The sequence below is a fragment of the Vipera ursinii genome (genome assembly GCF_947247035.1).
Source record: "Vipera ursinii genome assembly, chromosome: Z".
NCBI lineage: Eukaryota > Metazoa > Chordata > Lepidosauria > Squamata > Viperidae > Vipera > Vipera ursinii.
In genome coordinates, this window is record NC_139517.1 from 7,935,886 (window position 1) to 7,950,797 (window position 14,912).

General features: G+C 45.5%; 1 protein-coding gene across 1 annotated transcript; it reads left to right on the forward strand.

The window, feature by feature from the left end:
• Positions 1–636: 636 nt before the first annotated feature.
• On the forward strand, positions 637–14,912 carry CLDN15 (claudin 15). The gene is made up of 5 exons (XM_083377799.1): positions 637–1,284; positions 8,676–8,840; positions 12,309–12,390; positions 13,983–14,093; positions 14,674–14,912. Exons 1-5 carry the CDS (start codon positions 1,068–1,070, stop codon positions 14,795–14,797), a joined length of 699 nt encoding a protein of 232 aa, XP_083233925.1. The 5' UTR covers positions 637–1,067; the 3' UTR covers positions 14,798–14,912.

Consider the following 14,912-nt stretch of genomic DNA (forward strand, 5'->3'; position numbering starts at 1 on the left):
GGGGGGGGCATCAGCTCAATTGTGACTCGACTTTGCCTTCTCTCCAGAGAGGCAGCTTGCTCCTCTCCCCCCCCCGCAACTAAGCCGCTAAGCGGCCAGGTGGACGCCTTGCGCTCCGTCCCCAAAGTTCCCAAGCAAAGTGCACTACCTAAGCAACCTAGAACCAAGGAGAAATTTCCTAACCTTGAGAACAATTAACCAGTGGAACGGCTTGCCTCCAGAACTTGTGGGTGCTCCATCACTGGAGGCTTTTAAGAAGAGACTGGACAGCCACTTGCCTGGAACGGTATAGGTCTCCTGCCTGAGCAGGGGGTTGGACTAGAAGACCTCCAAGGTCCCCTTCTAGTGGTGGTGGTGATGATGATGATGCCACCATTTGTCTGAAATGGCATAAGCTTTCTCCCTGAGCAGCGGGTTGGACTAGAAGACCTCCAAGTTCCCTTCCGGTGATGGTGATACCATTTGTCTGAAATGATATAGGGTTTCGGGTTGGATTAGAAGACACCCCCCCTCCAAGCTCCCTTCCAGCTCCGTTATTCTGAAGCACAGGACAGCTCCGGCGTCAAGTACGAAATCCCCCTTTCTGGCTCCTCCCAAAGCATGACGGCTGCAAAGAGAGATGGCCAGAGGCTCGGCGCTCCCTTGAGCGCGATCCCCAGCGCACCCATCTTTCCCAAGACGCCGGACCCCCCTCGGCCATCTTCCACGGGAAGGACTCCCACCCCACCCTCCTCTGCTTTTCTACCGCAAGCTGGCCATCCCCGCCCCGCAGAGCTTTGCAGGGCAAAGTAGCGGGACGCCGGCCCCGGGGAAGGCACTTTTCAACGGGAGCCTTCAAGCACCTGCCCATTCCCACTAGAGGTGGACTTCGGGCCGGGCGCTGACGTCACCCCTCGCCCTTACCTGCTTGCTCGTCGGCGCTGCCGAGCCCCGAGGAAGCCTCGACGTGCCTCCCGCGGCGGCAGCAGCAGCAGCAGTAGCAGCAGCTCTGTGCTGGGCTTCGCGCTAATCGCTTGCAGAATCCCGGATCGCTTCGCTCTCGCCTGCTCAGCTCCGCTCCCGCCGCGATGTCGCTCCTGCTGGAGACTGTGGGCTTCTTCCTGAGCACCGTCGGCTGGGCACTACTGGCCGTCACCCTCTTCAACAGCTACTGGAGGGTCTCCAGCGTCTCGGGCAACGTCATCACCACCTCCACCATATTCGAGAACCTGTGGCAGAGCTGCGCCACCGACTCCACCGGCGTTTACAACTGCTGGGAGTTCCAGTCTCTGCTCGAACTGCCCGGTGAGCGGCGGGAGGCGAGATCCGGAGGGGGGTGGGAGCCTGGCCCCCGGGGAAGGGGGGAAGGACTGGCGACCCCTCCTCCCACCCCCGGGGATGATCGCCCTGGGGAAGGGGTCTGGGAATGATGGGCGTTGTAGTCCTGCGCTCCCCAAGGCCGTCGGGGTGGAAAGGGACCCGCGGATCGAGGCGGATCGCTTGCCCGGATCCTGATTGAGCAGGGGGTTGGACTAGAAGACCTCCAAGGTCCCTTCCAGCTCTGTTATTCTGTTAATTGATCTTTCCCAGCCATCGATTAGAGCGAGCAAGGCGCATCGGTTTTCGCTGCTGTCCCCGCGACCGGAGCCCTATCGGTGGATCCAGGTTGATTCCCAGATCCTGAGCCGGCTTTTGGGAATCTTCTGGGGAAATTTCCTCGGTAGCTGGGGTTCCCGGACCGGCCCTTCCAGAGACTTGGGACCACAATACCCATCTTCTGTGGCTGCCAGAAGATGGGGTGGGGAGGGGTCCGCGCTGTTGGGTTGAGCCGGCTCCGGCTCTCTTTGCACCCCATTCAAACTGCGTCTCTTCGCCGCTGCACCCCAGTTGTGCTGACTGGGGAATTCTGGGACTTGAAGTTCACACATCTTTTAAAGGTTTTTCAAATTTGAAAAACACTGCCTAGACATGCAGCTAACGGGTACCTTCCTGACTTCGTTGACCACTACATAAATCATAGTCCGTCTCCTGCAAAAATCTCTTGCAATCAACCGTAGAACACTCTTGTACCGCTCAGTTTAATGCGACCAATTCAAAGCGTGCCACTTTATTTTATTGCAAACCTGAGGATTCTCCTTGAGTCTTTCTGTGAAGATTTACTACTACTGTACTTCCTCGTGCCTTTTATTCTGCTCAACAGGCAGAAATTCAGCCACGGTTTTTGCTGGGGACCCAAAAGGAAATTCCCCTTCCATGCCTAATACTGAGCCATTTGTTGCAGACAGATTTCTTCGGTCATCGAGAGAGAAGGATGTTTTATTTTATTATTTATTTGGTGAAGAGTTCCTTTCCCGTGCCAACTCAACTTCTAAATCAGGCGAGAATTTTTCTAAGGGAAAAAAAAAAAAAAGCTTTTTTTCCGCGGCTGCGAGCAAATCCGTACATCCCTCCTTGTATTTCCCACAAAGCCAACAGGGGGCAGCAAGGAGCAGTTATCTAATAATAAAATAAGCCTTTATTGTCAAAGTACAACATGTGTACATTGAGATTAGCTGAGCCTCCCCCCCCCCGTGCTCTCACCCCCCCAACACACAGTGACAACAAACCCTCCGTCCTACCACAAACCCTCCATCCTATCTGATTGCCAATAGAAAATAATAATTCAGATTAAAATAACTGTAAACGTATTTTTTGGCTATAATAGAAGTTCTCGGTGCCAGCCAAGGCTATATTTTAGGCAGTGTGCACATCGTTTTCCTGGTAAGTCGCTTGCGGAACCAATTGCAGAAGTTCAAAAAGGCTGTGGGGTAAAGTTGTGAAACTCTCATCTGCTGTTGCCAGCTTCACAGCAAAGATGCCTGCCCTTTGCAACTTTGCATGGCCGATTAGTTTGCAGCTTTCGCACAAATGCGGAAAACAAAAAGTGGTTGGTTTGGTATCTCCTTAGTGTGCTGTTTGAACTTAGCCAGTCTGCTTTGTAAAACATAGTTTATGGCTTAGCATCTTGTGTGAAGCCAGCACACCACAGTCAAGCCATCGGTGGCTAAATACAGGATGTACTCGATTTACGGCCACAATTGACCCCAAATTTTTGTTGCTAAGTGAGACAGTTAAGTGAGTTTTGCTGCATTTTACAACCTTGCTTGCCATAGTTGTTAAGTGAATGGCTGCGGCTGTTGCACGAGTAACGCGGTTGTTAAGTGATTCTGTCTTCCCCATTGACTTCGCTTGTTAGCAGGTTGATCACCTGACTCCGGGATACTGCAACCGTCATAAAGATGAGTTAGTTCCAAGCATCTGAATTTTGATCGTAGGGATGCTGCAATGGTCATAAGTGTGAAAAATGGTCATAAGTCACTTTTTTCAGTGCCATTGTAGCTTCGAATGGTCATTAAATGAACTGTTGTAAGTCAAGGACTACATGTATGGTAAAGGCATCCAGAGAATAAGTAGCCACTTGTGCAGTATGAATGCAACTCGTCATGACTACAAGACGTCCAAGGTTCCTTCCAACTCTGTTATTCTGTTATTCTGATACCATTATGCATTAATGATCAAAATAGGCGGGTAAAATGTTCAGAGGATTAGAAACCTGACTGGTGTGAGAACCAGGGTTAATATGGACTAACCTGTTTTGTACCAGCCTGCTACCGGCCCTGCAGCAAAAGCAGGGACAACCCCTTTACAAACGGCAAGAGGCTGGAATAAAGCCTGCCAAATTTATTCACATAAAACAGAGCAAGACAAGACACCAACCAAGAAACAGGAGCTATGAAACAGGAACTATCCAAGCGGTTGCCTTCAGCAAACCAGCCCTCCCACACATTCCCCTTAAATACAGTTCAGGGCGTGGCCTCTCTCTGCCTCCTTCCGAGGTGCCCCATTGCCTTCCTCTGTTTACTCCTGATTGACTGCCTCCTGCGTCGGGCGTCCTTCAACAGGGCCAGCTGTGGGTCATCTTCATCCACGCTGTCAGGCTCACACAGTGACCAGATGAGAGGGGCCTGGCTGGGGGCTCTCATCAAGCTGTCCAATCCCCTCAGCAAGCTCTTCAACACCCCCCTCCTCCTCCTCCTCTGAGTCGTCCGACCCAACTGCCGAACCCACAGGCTGACCCTGAATCACAACATAACCCAGGAAAAACCTATTTGCAAAAAAAGTCTCTTTTGACGTCAATAGAGGAGGAGAGCCGTGTTAGTCTCTAGTTGTAAAAAGTCAAGGAGTCAGGAAGCACCTTTTTTTAGACTCTGGATAGTCCTCGACTTACAAGAGTTCATTTAGTGACTGTTCAAAGTTACGACAATACTGAAAAAAGGGACTTAGGACCGTTTTTCATGCTTACGTCCGTTGCGGCATCCTTATGGACCCGTGATCAAAATTCACCCGCTTGGCAACTGGCTCGTATTTATGACGGTTGCAGCATCCCCCGGGGTCATGTGATCAACTTTTGTGGCCTTCTGACAAAGAAGGTCAATGGGGAAACCGGATTTGCTTCACAATCGTGTCACTTAACTTGACAACTGCAGCAATTCACTTAACGATGGTGGTAAGAAAGGTCGTAAAGTGGGGCAAAAACCTCTTAACAAGTGTTTCACTTAGTAACAGCAATTTGGGGCTCTGTTGCGGTTGTGAATCCAGGTCTACCTCTACTATATTTTATGAAAAGGCAAATGTTTTTGTGAGATGCGGCTTGCTACATTAAATACAGAGAGCGTCTCGTCTTTGCAAAAGGCGGGAAAAGGGTTACCTGACTGTTTCTGGTCGTTAAAGTTGTGACTCGAGATATATTTGTGTGTCTACGTTTGTAGCCTGAAGGTTCAAACTGGTACAAGTAGTCCTCGAGTTACAACAGTTTACTTAGCGTCTGTTCAAAGCTACAACGGCATTGAAAAAAGTGGCTAATGACAGTTTTTCACAGTTACGTCCATTAAAGCATCCCCGTAGTCATGTGATCAAAATTCGGATGCTTGGCAACTGGCTCATATTTATGACGGTTGCAGTGTCCCGGGCTCATGCGATCTTCTGATAAGCAAAGTCAATGGGGGAGCCAGATTCATTTAACAGCCATGTTGCTAACTGCAGCGATTCGCTTAACGACTGTGGCAAGAAAGGTTGTAAAATGGGCCCAAACTCACTTAACAACCGTCTCACTTAGCAACGGAAATGTTGGGCTTAGGTTGAGGACCACCTGCGCCTCATCCTGCGACATTTCTGTCGAGAAATCTCAGGGTTTGTTCCTTGCTCCTGTTCAAGATCTCTGTCAAAGCATTGCTCCGTTGCGTGGATGAAAATGGCTGCCGTTTGCCAGTCTCTGTCTGAGAGGAATTTGCGACAGGGAAGGGAAGACATTGGACGGGGTGAGGCTGAGAGGATTCAGCCTAGGACAGAAGATGGAACACTTGGCCTCAGACCATCCCCTGTTCAAAGTACAGCTGGGGTGGAAGCAAGGAAACAGCCCCATTTCTCCTTGCTTCCTGGTTAATATTTGTTGCTACGCCTCTGCCAACACAACAGGCTTTTGTGGGATTTTCTTCTGCCACAAAGAGGCAGGACAAAAGCTGAAATGGCGAGGTGATCTCCTAGGATAAAAGATCCAGAGAAAAACAATCAACCAGAAATGTGTCGGTTTTTCCCTCCTCACTTTTCGTCACCTTCCAAATTCCCAGAGATGCCTTCACTTCTTAGGGTGGCACATGTTAGGGGTCTTTGTAACCAGACAAACCCTGAATGCTGGCTTACTCACCTGGAAGGACAATGAAGGGGGTCTTCCCACCTAAAGAGCTGGGAGAGAGGAGCTGATTGCCGTGTCAAGTCTAACATTACCTAATTGTAGCATTTGTGAGATGATTCTGGGTCCAAAGAGCAGTTTGGTCTAATGATTAAGGCTAGAAAGCAGGAGAGCGTGAATAGAAATCCCCCCTTGGCCATGAAATTCAGTTGGGTGACTTTGGGCTAATCACCAGGAGACTGGGAGTTCTAGTCTCATCTTAGTCACAAAAATGTCAGTTAGCTGATTTTGGGCCAATCATCTGGGGACTGTGAGTTCTAGTCCCACCGTAGTCATGAAATCTGGTTGGGTGACTTTGGGTTAATCACCAGGAAACTGGGAGTTCTAGTTCCGTCTTAGACACAAAAGCCAGCTGGATGACTTTGGGCTAGTCCTTCTCATTCAGCCCAACTCACCTCACAGGGTTGTTGTTGTGGGGGAAAGAGCGGGGAGTCTCTGATATGTATGCTGGCTTGAGTTATTTGTGAACTAATGAAGCTGGGATAAATCAAACAAACAATAAACAAAATTTTTCTTCTCCTTCCTTGTGACTGTGGCAGCTAATACTACGTTTCTCTGTAGCCATTTCCCCCAAGTTAGTGTCCTGTCCATATGCTGGACTGCAAGTCTCATTATCCCCAGCCCCTGGGAATTTGGACAGGTGAGATCTCCATGTTGGGAGGGTTTCAGGTGGTGGTGATGGCGGCTAGCCGGCTGCATGCTTGTTTATTTTTTAAGGAACTAGAATTTGGGGTCAATTGCATGAGCTAGCCCTTTGTCCAGGGATTGCTATAGGGTCAATCTAAGTTGTTGCTACACAGGATCTTATTTTGTTCTGGGTGAAAGAAAAGGGAATGTCAGTGTAGGCTGAGACCATTGACAGAAGAAAACAAACAGGACATATTTTTTTGGAGGGCGGAGTTTATTTGCTCAGCAGATAAGTCAAAGATGTTATCAACATTGACCTAAAGGTAACTCTTTATAAAAATAAACATTTGCTTTGGACACATGGGCAATGAATTCTTTTGGCAGGGACCAAGGTTTTTCCTCCATTTGCGGTTAGCTTCAATCTGCAATAAACTCTACCCGGGCCTGGTTTGTTGTCGCTTAATCTAAAACCAGCCAGTCATCTTGAAATGTAAATGTTTGTCTCAGCACTTAGTTGAGTGAACCGTGGTTGAATCAGCCAACTCTTTCTGCTATTATATCTGCTTATACAGGCTGTCCTTGACTTACAACCATTCATTTTGCAACTGTTCAAAGTTACTTAAATATGAGCCAGTCGTGTGCTGCAGCTGTCAAAAAAGCCAACGCAGTCCTGGGCTGCATTAACAGAGGGATAGAATCAAGTTCATGTGAAGTGTTAATATCACACTATAAAGCCTTAGTAAGGCCACACGTAGACTATTGCATCCAGTTTTGGTCGCCACGATGTAAAAAAGATGTTGAGACTCTAGAAAGAGTGCAGAGAAGAGCAACAAAGATGATTAGGGGACTGGAGGCTAAAACAAATGAAGAACGGTTGCTGGAATTGGGTAATGAAGAGAAGGACTAGGGGTGACATGATGGCAGTGTTTCAATATCTCAGGGGTTGCCACAAAGAAGAGGGAGTCAAGCTATTCTCCAAAGCACCTGAAGGCAGGAAAGAAACAACAGATGGAAACTAATCAAGGAGAGAAGCAACCTAGAACCAAGGAAAAAAATCCTGACAGTTGGAACAATTAATCAGTGGAACAACCTGCCTCTAGAAGTTGGTGCTCCAACAGTGGAAGTTTTTAAGAAGAGACTGGACAGGCATTTGTCTGAAATGGTATAGGATTTCCTGCCTTAGCAGGGGGTTGGACTAAAGCAGAGGTCCCCAATCTTTGGGGCACCAGGGACCAGTTACATGGAGAGAGCTTTTTCCGCGGACTGGAAGGTGTGTGAATTTGTGTGCTACCTGCATCCTGCAATGGGGCTTTGCTTGTTCGTGCGGCCCAGTTGCTGGCATGCTGTGGCCCGGTAGTGGTCCACAACCCGGGGGTTGGGGACCCCTGGACTAAAGGAATTTCAAGGTCCCTTCCAACTCTGTTACTCTGTTATTCTGTCACAATGGCACTGAATAAAGTGACTTATAACTAGACTTTGCACTTATGATTGTCATGACATCCCTAGGTTTGGAAGGTGTGTGACTCTGAAATCAAAATGGCTGGCTGGGGAATTTTGGGAATTGAAGTCCACACGTCTTAAAACCGATAGGTTTGAAAAACATTGAACTTTTGGGAAGTTCATTCATGCAACCCTGATTACATTTAGTATATAAAATAATAATTAATTGTAATAATTAAACTTGTATGCATTCCTACCTCTCTTTTATCATTTGCTTATATATACAGGTAGTCCTCAACTTACAACAGTTCGTTTAGTGACAGTTCAAACTTACAACCACCCTGAAAAAAGTAACTTATGACCATTTTTAACACGACTTTTGCAGCATCCCCGTGGTCATGTGATTTACATTCAGATGCTTGACAACTGACTCACACTTATGTGATTTACATTTGGATGCTTGACAACTGACTCACACTTATGTGATTTACATTCGGATGCTTGACAACTGACTCACATTTATGACAGTTGCACTGTCCTGGAGTCACATGATCCACTTTTGTGACCTTCTGAAAAGCAAAGTGAATGGGGAAACCAAATTCACTTAACAACCGTGTTACTAATTTAAAAACCGAAGTGATTCACTTAACAAATGGGCAAGAAAAGTCGTAAAGTGGGGCAAACCTCACTTAAAAAAATATCTTGCTTAGCAACTTAAATTTTGGGCTCAACTGCGGTCATAAATTGAGGACCACCTGTATAAAATAAAAAAGATATTATTTTTTTAAAAAGGCAGTGGAAACAGCCGTGCTCATTTTTTTTGTTTTTGTCTCCCCTCCAGCGTATCTGCAAGCTTCGCGGGCCCTCATGATCACCGCGTTGGTCCTGGGTTTCTTAGCCATTGTGAGCAGCATGGTGGGCCTAAAGTGTACCAAAGTGGGTGAAAACAATCCCAACGCGAAAGCCAAGTTGGCGGTTATTGGAGGCAGCTTGTTCATCCTGGCTGGTAAGCGGGGACAAAGTTTCTTTCTGCACTTGTCTCTCTGGCTCTTCTCGTTGGGTGGGATTATGAAAATACAAGCAGTTCTCGACTTACGACCACAATGAACCATGGTGGTGCAGTGGTTAGAATGCACTACTGCAGGCTAATTCTGCTGACTGACTGCAGTTCGAGTCTCACTGGCTCAAGGTTGACTCAGCCTTCTATCCTTCTGAGATGGATAAAATGAGTTCCCAGATTGTTGGGGACCATAGGCTGACTCTGTAAACCGCTTAGAACGGACTGTAAAGCACTGTGAAGCGGTATATAAGTCTAAAGGCTATTGCTACTGCCCTCCCTCCCTCTCTTCCTTCCTTCTTTCTTTCCTTCCTTCTTTTTCCTTCCTTCCTTCCCCCCTCCCCTTCCCAGGGGTTAGAATGCAGTATTGCAGGCAAACTCTGCCCACTGCCAACAGTTCAATTCTGACCAGCTCAAGGTTGACTCGAACTTCCATCCTTCCGAGGTCGGTAAAATAAGGACCCAGATTGTTAGGGGCAATAAGCTGACTCTGTAAACCTCTTAGAGAGGGCTGTAAAGCACTGTGAAGCGGTATATGTCTAAGGTCTATTGCTGTTGCTATTGAGCCCACAAATTCTGATGCTAAGCAAGACAGTTGTTAAGTGAGTTGCACCCCATTTTACGATCTCCCCCCCCCGTAGTTAAGCAGATCACTGCAGTTGTTAAGGGTATCTGTCTTTCCCCACTGATTTTTTCTTGGAAGCTAGCTGTGAAGGTTACGAATGGTGATTTTTTTTTTTTGGCATCCAGTTTTGCTCACCCTATTATAAAAAATGTTAAGACTTTGGAAAGAGTACAGAGAAGAGCAGCAAAGATGATCAGGGGGCTGGAGGCTAAAGCACGTGAAGAACAGTTGCAGGAATTGGGGATGCCTAATTTAATGTAAAGAAGGACTACGGGTGACATGATAGCAATGTTCCAAAATTGGAGAGGCTGCCACAAAGCAGAGGGGGGTCAACTTATTTTATTTATTTATTATTTATTTATTTATTTATTTATTTATTTATTTATTTATTTATTTGTTTATTCTTTCTTTCTTTCTTTCTTTCTTTCTTTCTTTCTTTCTTTCTTTCTTTCTTTCTTTCTTTCTTTCTTTCTTTCTTTCTTTCTTTCTTGGACGTATATGCCGCCCTATCTCCCGAAGGACTCAGGGCAGCTAACAACAATAAAACACAATCATACAAATGTTTTTAAAAAAGATTAAACTAACAAGCCCCAGTGATAAAATACTAAAAACTTTTTTTTTTAAAAAAAAAAACCGTATTGTCAGTCCAGGTCAGCCTGATGGAAAAGAAATGTTTTGAGGTCGCGACGAAAGGACCGGAGATCCGGGGCCATCCGGAGCTCAAGGGGAAGTTGATTCCACAGGGCAGGCGCTCCCACAGAGAAGGCCCTCTCCCTGGGGGTCGCCAGCCGACATTGTCTGGCCGACGGCACCCTGAGGAGGCCCTCCCTGTGTGAGCGCACCGGGCGATGGGCAGGACAAGAAACAATGGATCAAAATTAATCAAGGAAAGAAGCAACCTAGAACTAAGAAGAAATTTCTTAACAGTAAGAACAATTAACCAGTGTAACAGCTTGCCTTCAGAAATTGCGGGTGCTCCAACACTGGAAGCTTTTAAGAAAAGACTGGACAGCCACTTGTCAAAAATGCTATGGTCTCCTGTCTGAGCAGGGGGTTGGACTAGAAGACCTCCAAGGTCCCTTCCAACTCTTATTCTGTTATTCTGATTGTCATAAACACATGCCAGTTGCCAGGTGATCAAATTTGGATCAGATGACATCACACGGGGATGCTGCAATGATCGTAAGTGTGAAAAAAGGCCATAAGCCACTTTTTTTCCCAGTGTTGTAAAAATTCAAATGGTCACTAAATGAACTGCTATAAGTCAAGGACTACCTACCTGTATTCCTTTTGTTCTATTTATGAAGAACCATCCCTCATAGCTAGTAAGGTATAGTGCTGAACCTACAGGACAGAGAGCCATGTTCAAATCCATTGTCACTTATGGAAATCTACCTCGCAGGGTCGTTGTGTGGAAATCACCCATGTAAGTGCTCTAGAGCTTGAATTCATTCTATGTCCCATATATATGGAAGTTTCAAAATCATCAAACTGAGAAGCAGGTGACAATATGCCCCAGTTTAAACTTCAAAAAGAATTCCATTGAATTAACATAAGAATAGTTCTTCCGTTGGATATCGGCTTTGCCATTTACAGGTTGTCCTTGATGTACGACCACAACTGAGTCCAAAATTTCCATTGCTAAGCGAGACACTACTTAAGTGAATTTTGCCCCACTTTACTACCTTTCTTGTCACAGTTATTGTGAATCGCTGCAATTGTTAAGTTAATAACAGGGTTGTGAAATGAATCTGGCTCCGCCGTTGACTTTGCTTTGTCAGGCGGTCACAAAAGGGGATCACTTAACCCTGGGACACTGCGACTGTCATCAATCCGTCAATTGCCAAGTGTCCGAATTTTGATCATGTGACCATGGGGATGATGCAACTGTCATAAAAGAGCCATAAGTCACCTTTTTCAGTGCCGTTGTAACTTTGGTCGGTGACTAAAAAAATGGTTGTAAATCAAGGATTACATGTACAAGGTTACAAGGATACTCCACTAACATTTTCAGTTAAAAAAAAACCATTGAAGAGAAACATTTAGCCATTGATGATAGGAAACATGGATTTGATGTGTTAGAAGAAGAAGAAGAAGAAGAAGAAGAAGAAGAAGAAGAAGAAGAAGAAGAAGAAGAAGAAGAAGAAGAAGAAGAAGAAGAAGAAGAAGAAGAAGAAGACGAAGAAGAAGAAGAAGAAGAAGAAGAAGAAGAAGAAGGAGGAGGAGGAGGAGGAGGAGGAGGAGGAGGAGGAGGAGGAGGAAGAAGAAGAAGTTGGAAGGGACCTTGGAGGTCATCTAGTCCAATCCCCTGCTCAGGCAGGAAACCCTATACCATTTCAGACAAATGGCTGGCCAGTCTCTTCTTAAAAACCTCCAGTGTTGGGAGTATTCACAGGTTCTTCACAGCTTCATTGCCACAATGCTTTTTATGGTTATTAGTTGATTCAGTTTGTATATTACTTGATTCCAGGGCTTTTTTTTGTCATAGAACGCTCAGAACGGAGTTCCGGCACCTTTTTTGGATGGAACCTTGTAGGGTAGGCAGGGCGGATTGTATGACATGTGTGAGTTCCGGCACCTTTTTCTTTTACAAAAAAAGCACTGCTTGATTCCATTTGTATAGCTGCACATTTGTGAGTCTTCTTCCAAATGAAGGCGTTGTCCTTCTCTCTAGACGGTCCCTTGGCCACTGGTTATCGGGTTTCCAAAAAAGCAAATCCTGTCAATCCACTCAAGGATTCACCGCAAAACTGTTTCTCACCCCAAATATCCTTTTTTCCCCCCCTATTCAGGTCTGTGCGGGATGGTGACTGTTTCATGGTACGCCTTCAATATTACCCGGGATTTTTTTAACCCGCTCTTCGTTGGGACAAAGTAAGTATCCAACACCTGGTTCTAAGGTTGAAAAAAGAAAATGGCAGGATGGACCGTTGATTGATTTATGTTTTATATTTTATTTATATCCCGCCTTTGAGCGGCCTGGTGACCTAGTGGTGAAAATGCTGGCCTCCCACTCAGAAAGTTGAGAGTTCAAACCTAGGTAGTGGCAGTTGTTTCTTTCCTAGGGTGCAAAGAAAAGAATATCTACTGTGAACTCCAGAGGCGTCAGGAAGGGCATCCGGCCAGTAAATACTCAACTCCAACCAATCACCCCACCTCTACCCCAAATTAAGGGATTACAGAGTCATAAAAAGGGAGTTATATTTATATCCTACCTTTATTTTTTTTATAAATAACTCAAGGCAGCGAACATATCCAACACACCTTCCTCCTCCTATTTTTCTATAGCTGGTGTCTTAATTTTAATGAGCCCAAAATGAGGGCTTTTAACAATTTCTTGCTCCTACTGCAGATTGAAACAGATTCTTTTTTTTTCTTATGGGATAGAACAATTAAGATGTTCCCTTCGGATCTCGAGTTAAGTTCCTACTTAAAGATGTTGTTTGCTAGGCGACTTTAGAATAGAATAGAATAGCAGAGTTGAAAGGGACCTTGGAGGTCTTCTAATTGGACAAATGGCTGTCCATTTGTTCCAGACAAATGGTTGTCCATTTGTTCCAGACAAATGGTTGTCCAATCTCTTCTTTAAAAGTGTTGGAGCATTCACAACTTCTGAAGGGAGAAGTTGTTCCACTGGTTAATTGTTCTAACTGTCAGGAAATTTCTCCTTAGTTCTAGGTTGCTTTTCTCCTTGATTAATTTCCATCTGTTGCTTCTTGTCCTGTTTTCAGGCACTTTGGAGAATAGCTTGACTCCCTCTTCTTTGTAGTAACCCCTGAGATATTGGAGCACTATCATGTCACCCCAAGTCCCTCTTTTCGTTATAAAAAGGTAAAGGTAAAGGTTCCCCTGGCACATGCGTGCTAGTCGTTTCCGACTCTAGGGGCCGGTGCTCATCTCCGTTTCAAAGCCGAAGAGCCAGCGTTTGTCCGAGGACATCTCTGTGGTCATGTGGCCAGCATGACTAGACGCCAAAGGCGCACGGAACGCTGTTACCTTCCCACCGTAGTGGTCATTATAGACATACCCAATTCCAGCAACTATTCTTTATGTTTTAGCCTCCAGTCCCCTAATCATCTTTGTTGCTCTTCTGTGCACTCTTTCTAGAGTCTCAATATCTTTTTTACATCGTGGTGACCAAAACTGGATGCAGTATTCCAAGTGTGGCCTTACCAAGGCATTATAAACTGGTATTAACACTTCACATGATCTTGATTAATGCAGCCAAGAACTGTGTTGGATTTTTTTGGCAGCTGCAGCACACAGCTGGCTCATATTTAAGTGAATGTCCACTAGGATTCCCAAGATCCCAGGACTTTGAGCCAGTTCTTAGGACCCAGCCCACCCTTCTTGGATAGAGACATCTTAAAACCCTTCCATAGATCCACAAAAGTGAAATGTCAATGCATCAATCAAACAGTAAATCAACCAGCCAACCAATCAATTATATTCCTTTGCTTATTTAGATACGAAATTGGACCTGCTCTTTATCTAGGCTGGAGTGCCTCATTGCTGGTGATGATCGGAGGCTGCTTTCTGTTCAGTTCCTGTCGGACCAACCCATCCCAGGACAACAGGTGAGAGCCAAGCTGACATGCCAAATACAGGTAGTTCTCGACTTATGACCCAAATTGAGATCCAAAACTCTGTTGTTAAGTGAGTTTTGCCCCAATTTACCACCTTTTTTTGTCACAGTTGTTAAGTGAATCACTGCAGTTGTTAAGTTAGTGACACAGTTGTTAAGCGAATCTGGCTTCCCCATTAACTTTGCTTGTCAGAAGATTGCAGAATGTGATTCACATGACCCTGGACACTGCAACTTGTCATAAATAAAGAGTCAGTTGCTGAGCATCTGAATTTTCATCACATGACCATGGGGATGCTGCAATGGTCGTTAAAAATGGTCATAAGTCACTTTTTCAGTGCTGTTATAACTTTGAACGGTCCCTTAAAGAACTGTTGTAAGATTTCTGAATAGAATAGAATAGAATAGAATAGAATAGAATAGAATAGAATAGAATAGAATAGAATAGAATAGAATAGGAATAGCTTTGTCTCAGGCTTCCTTGCAAGAATTGGGGAATAAATGTAGCCACAGCCCTATTTTCTGAAAACTTATTGAATCCAAACACTGACATCTCCCTCTTCTGCTCTTAGCTACACGTATCCCTACAAAGCTCCAAAGGGTGGCATGCCGGTTCACAGTACCTCAGTCTCTCGTCCCCGTAGAGAATCTAACGCTAGCAGTAACGGCCAATATGGTAAGAATGCCTACGTCTAAGCCGGCATAGGGTGGAACATGACATCCCTTCAGATTGGATGCTTTCCTGGGAACGCAGAATGCCAAAGACTCTTCCAAAGATGACACATACCAAGGGAGAACCTTGTTTATCCTT

What these genes read in the sequence shown, in the direction of transcription:
- CLDN15 (XM_083377799.1), top strand. Translation starts at nt 1,068, where the DNA reads ATGTCGCTCCTGCTGGAGACTGTGGGCTTCTTCCTGAGCACCGTCGGC. An exon ending in GTCTCTGCTCGAACTGCCCG is followed by an intron (nt 1,285 to 8,675) that starts GTGAGCGGCGGG and finishes TCTCCCCTCCAG; the next exon opens with CGTATCTGCAAGCTTCGCGG. An exon ending in AACCCATCCCAGGACAACAG is followed by an intron (nt 14,094 to 14,673) that starts GTGAGAGCCAAG and finishes TTCTGCTCTTAG; the next exon opens with CTACACGTATCCCTACAAAG.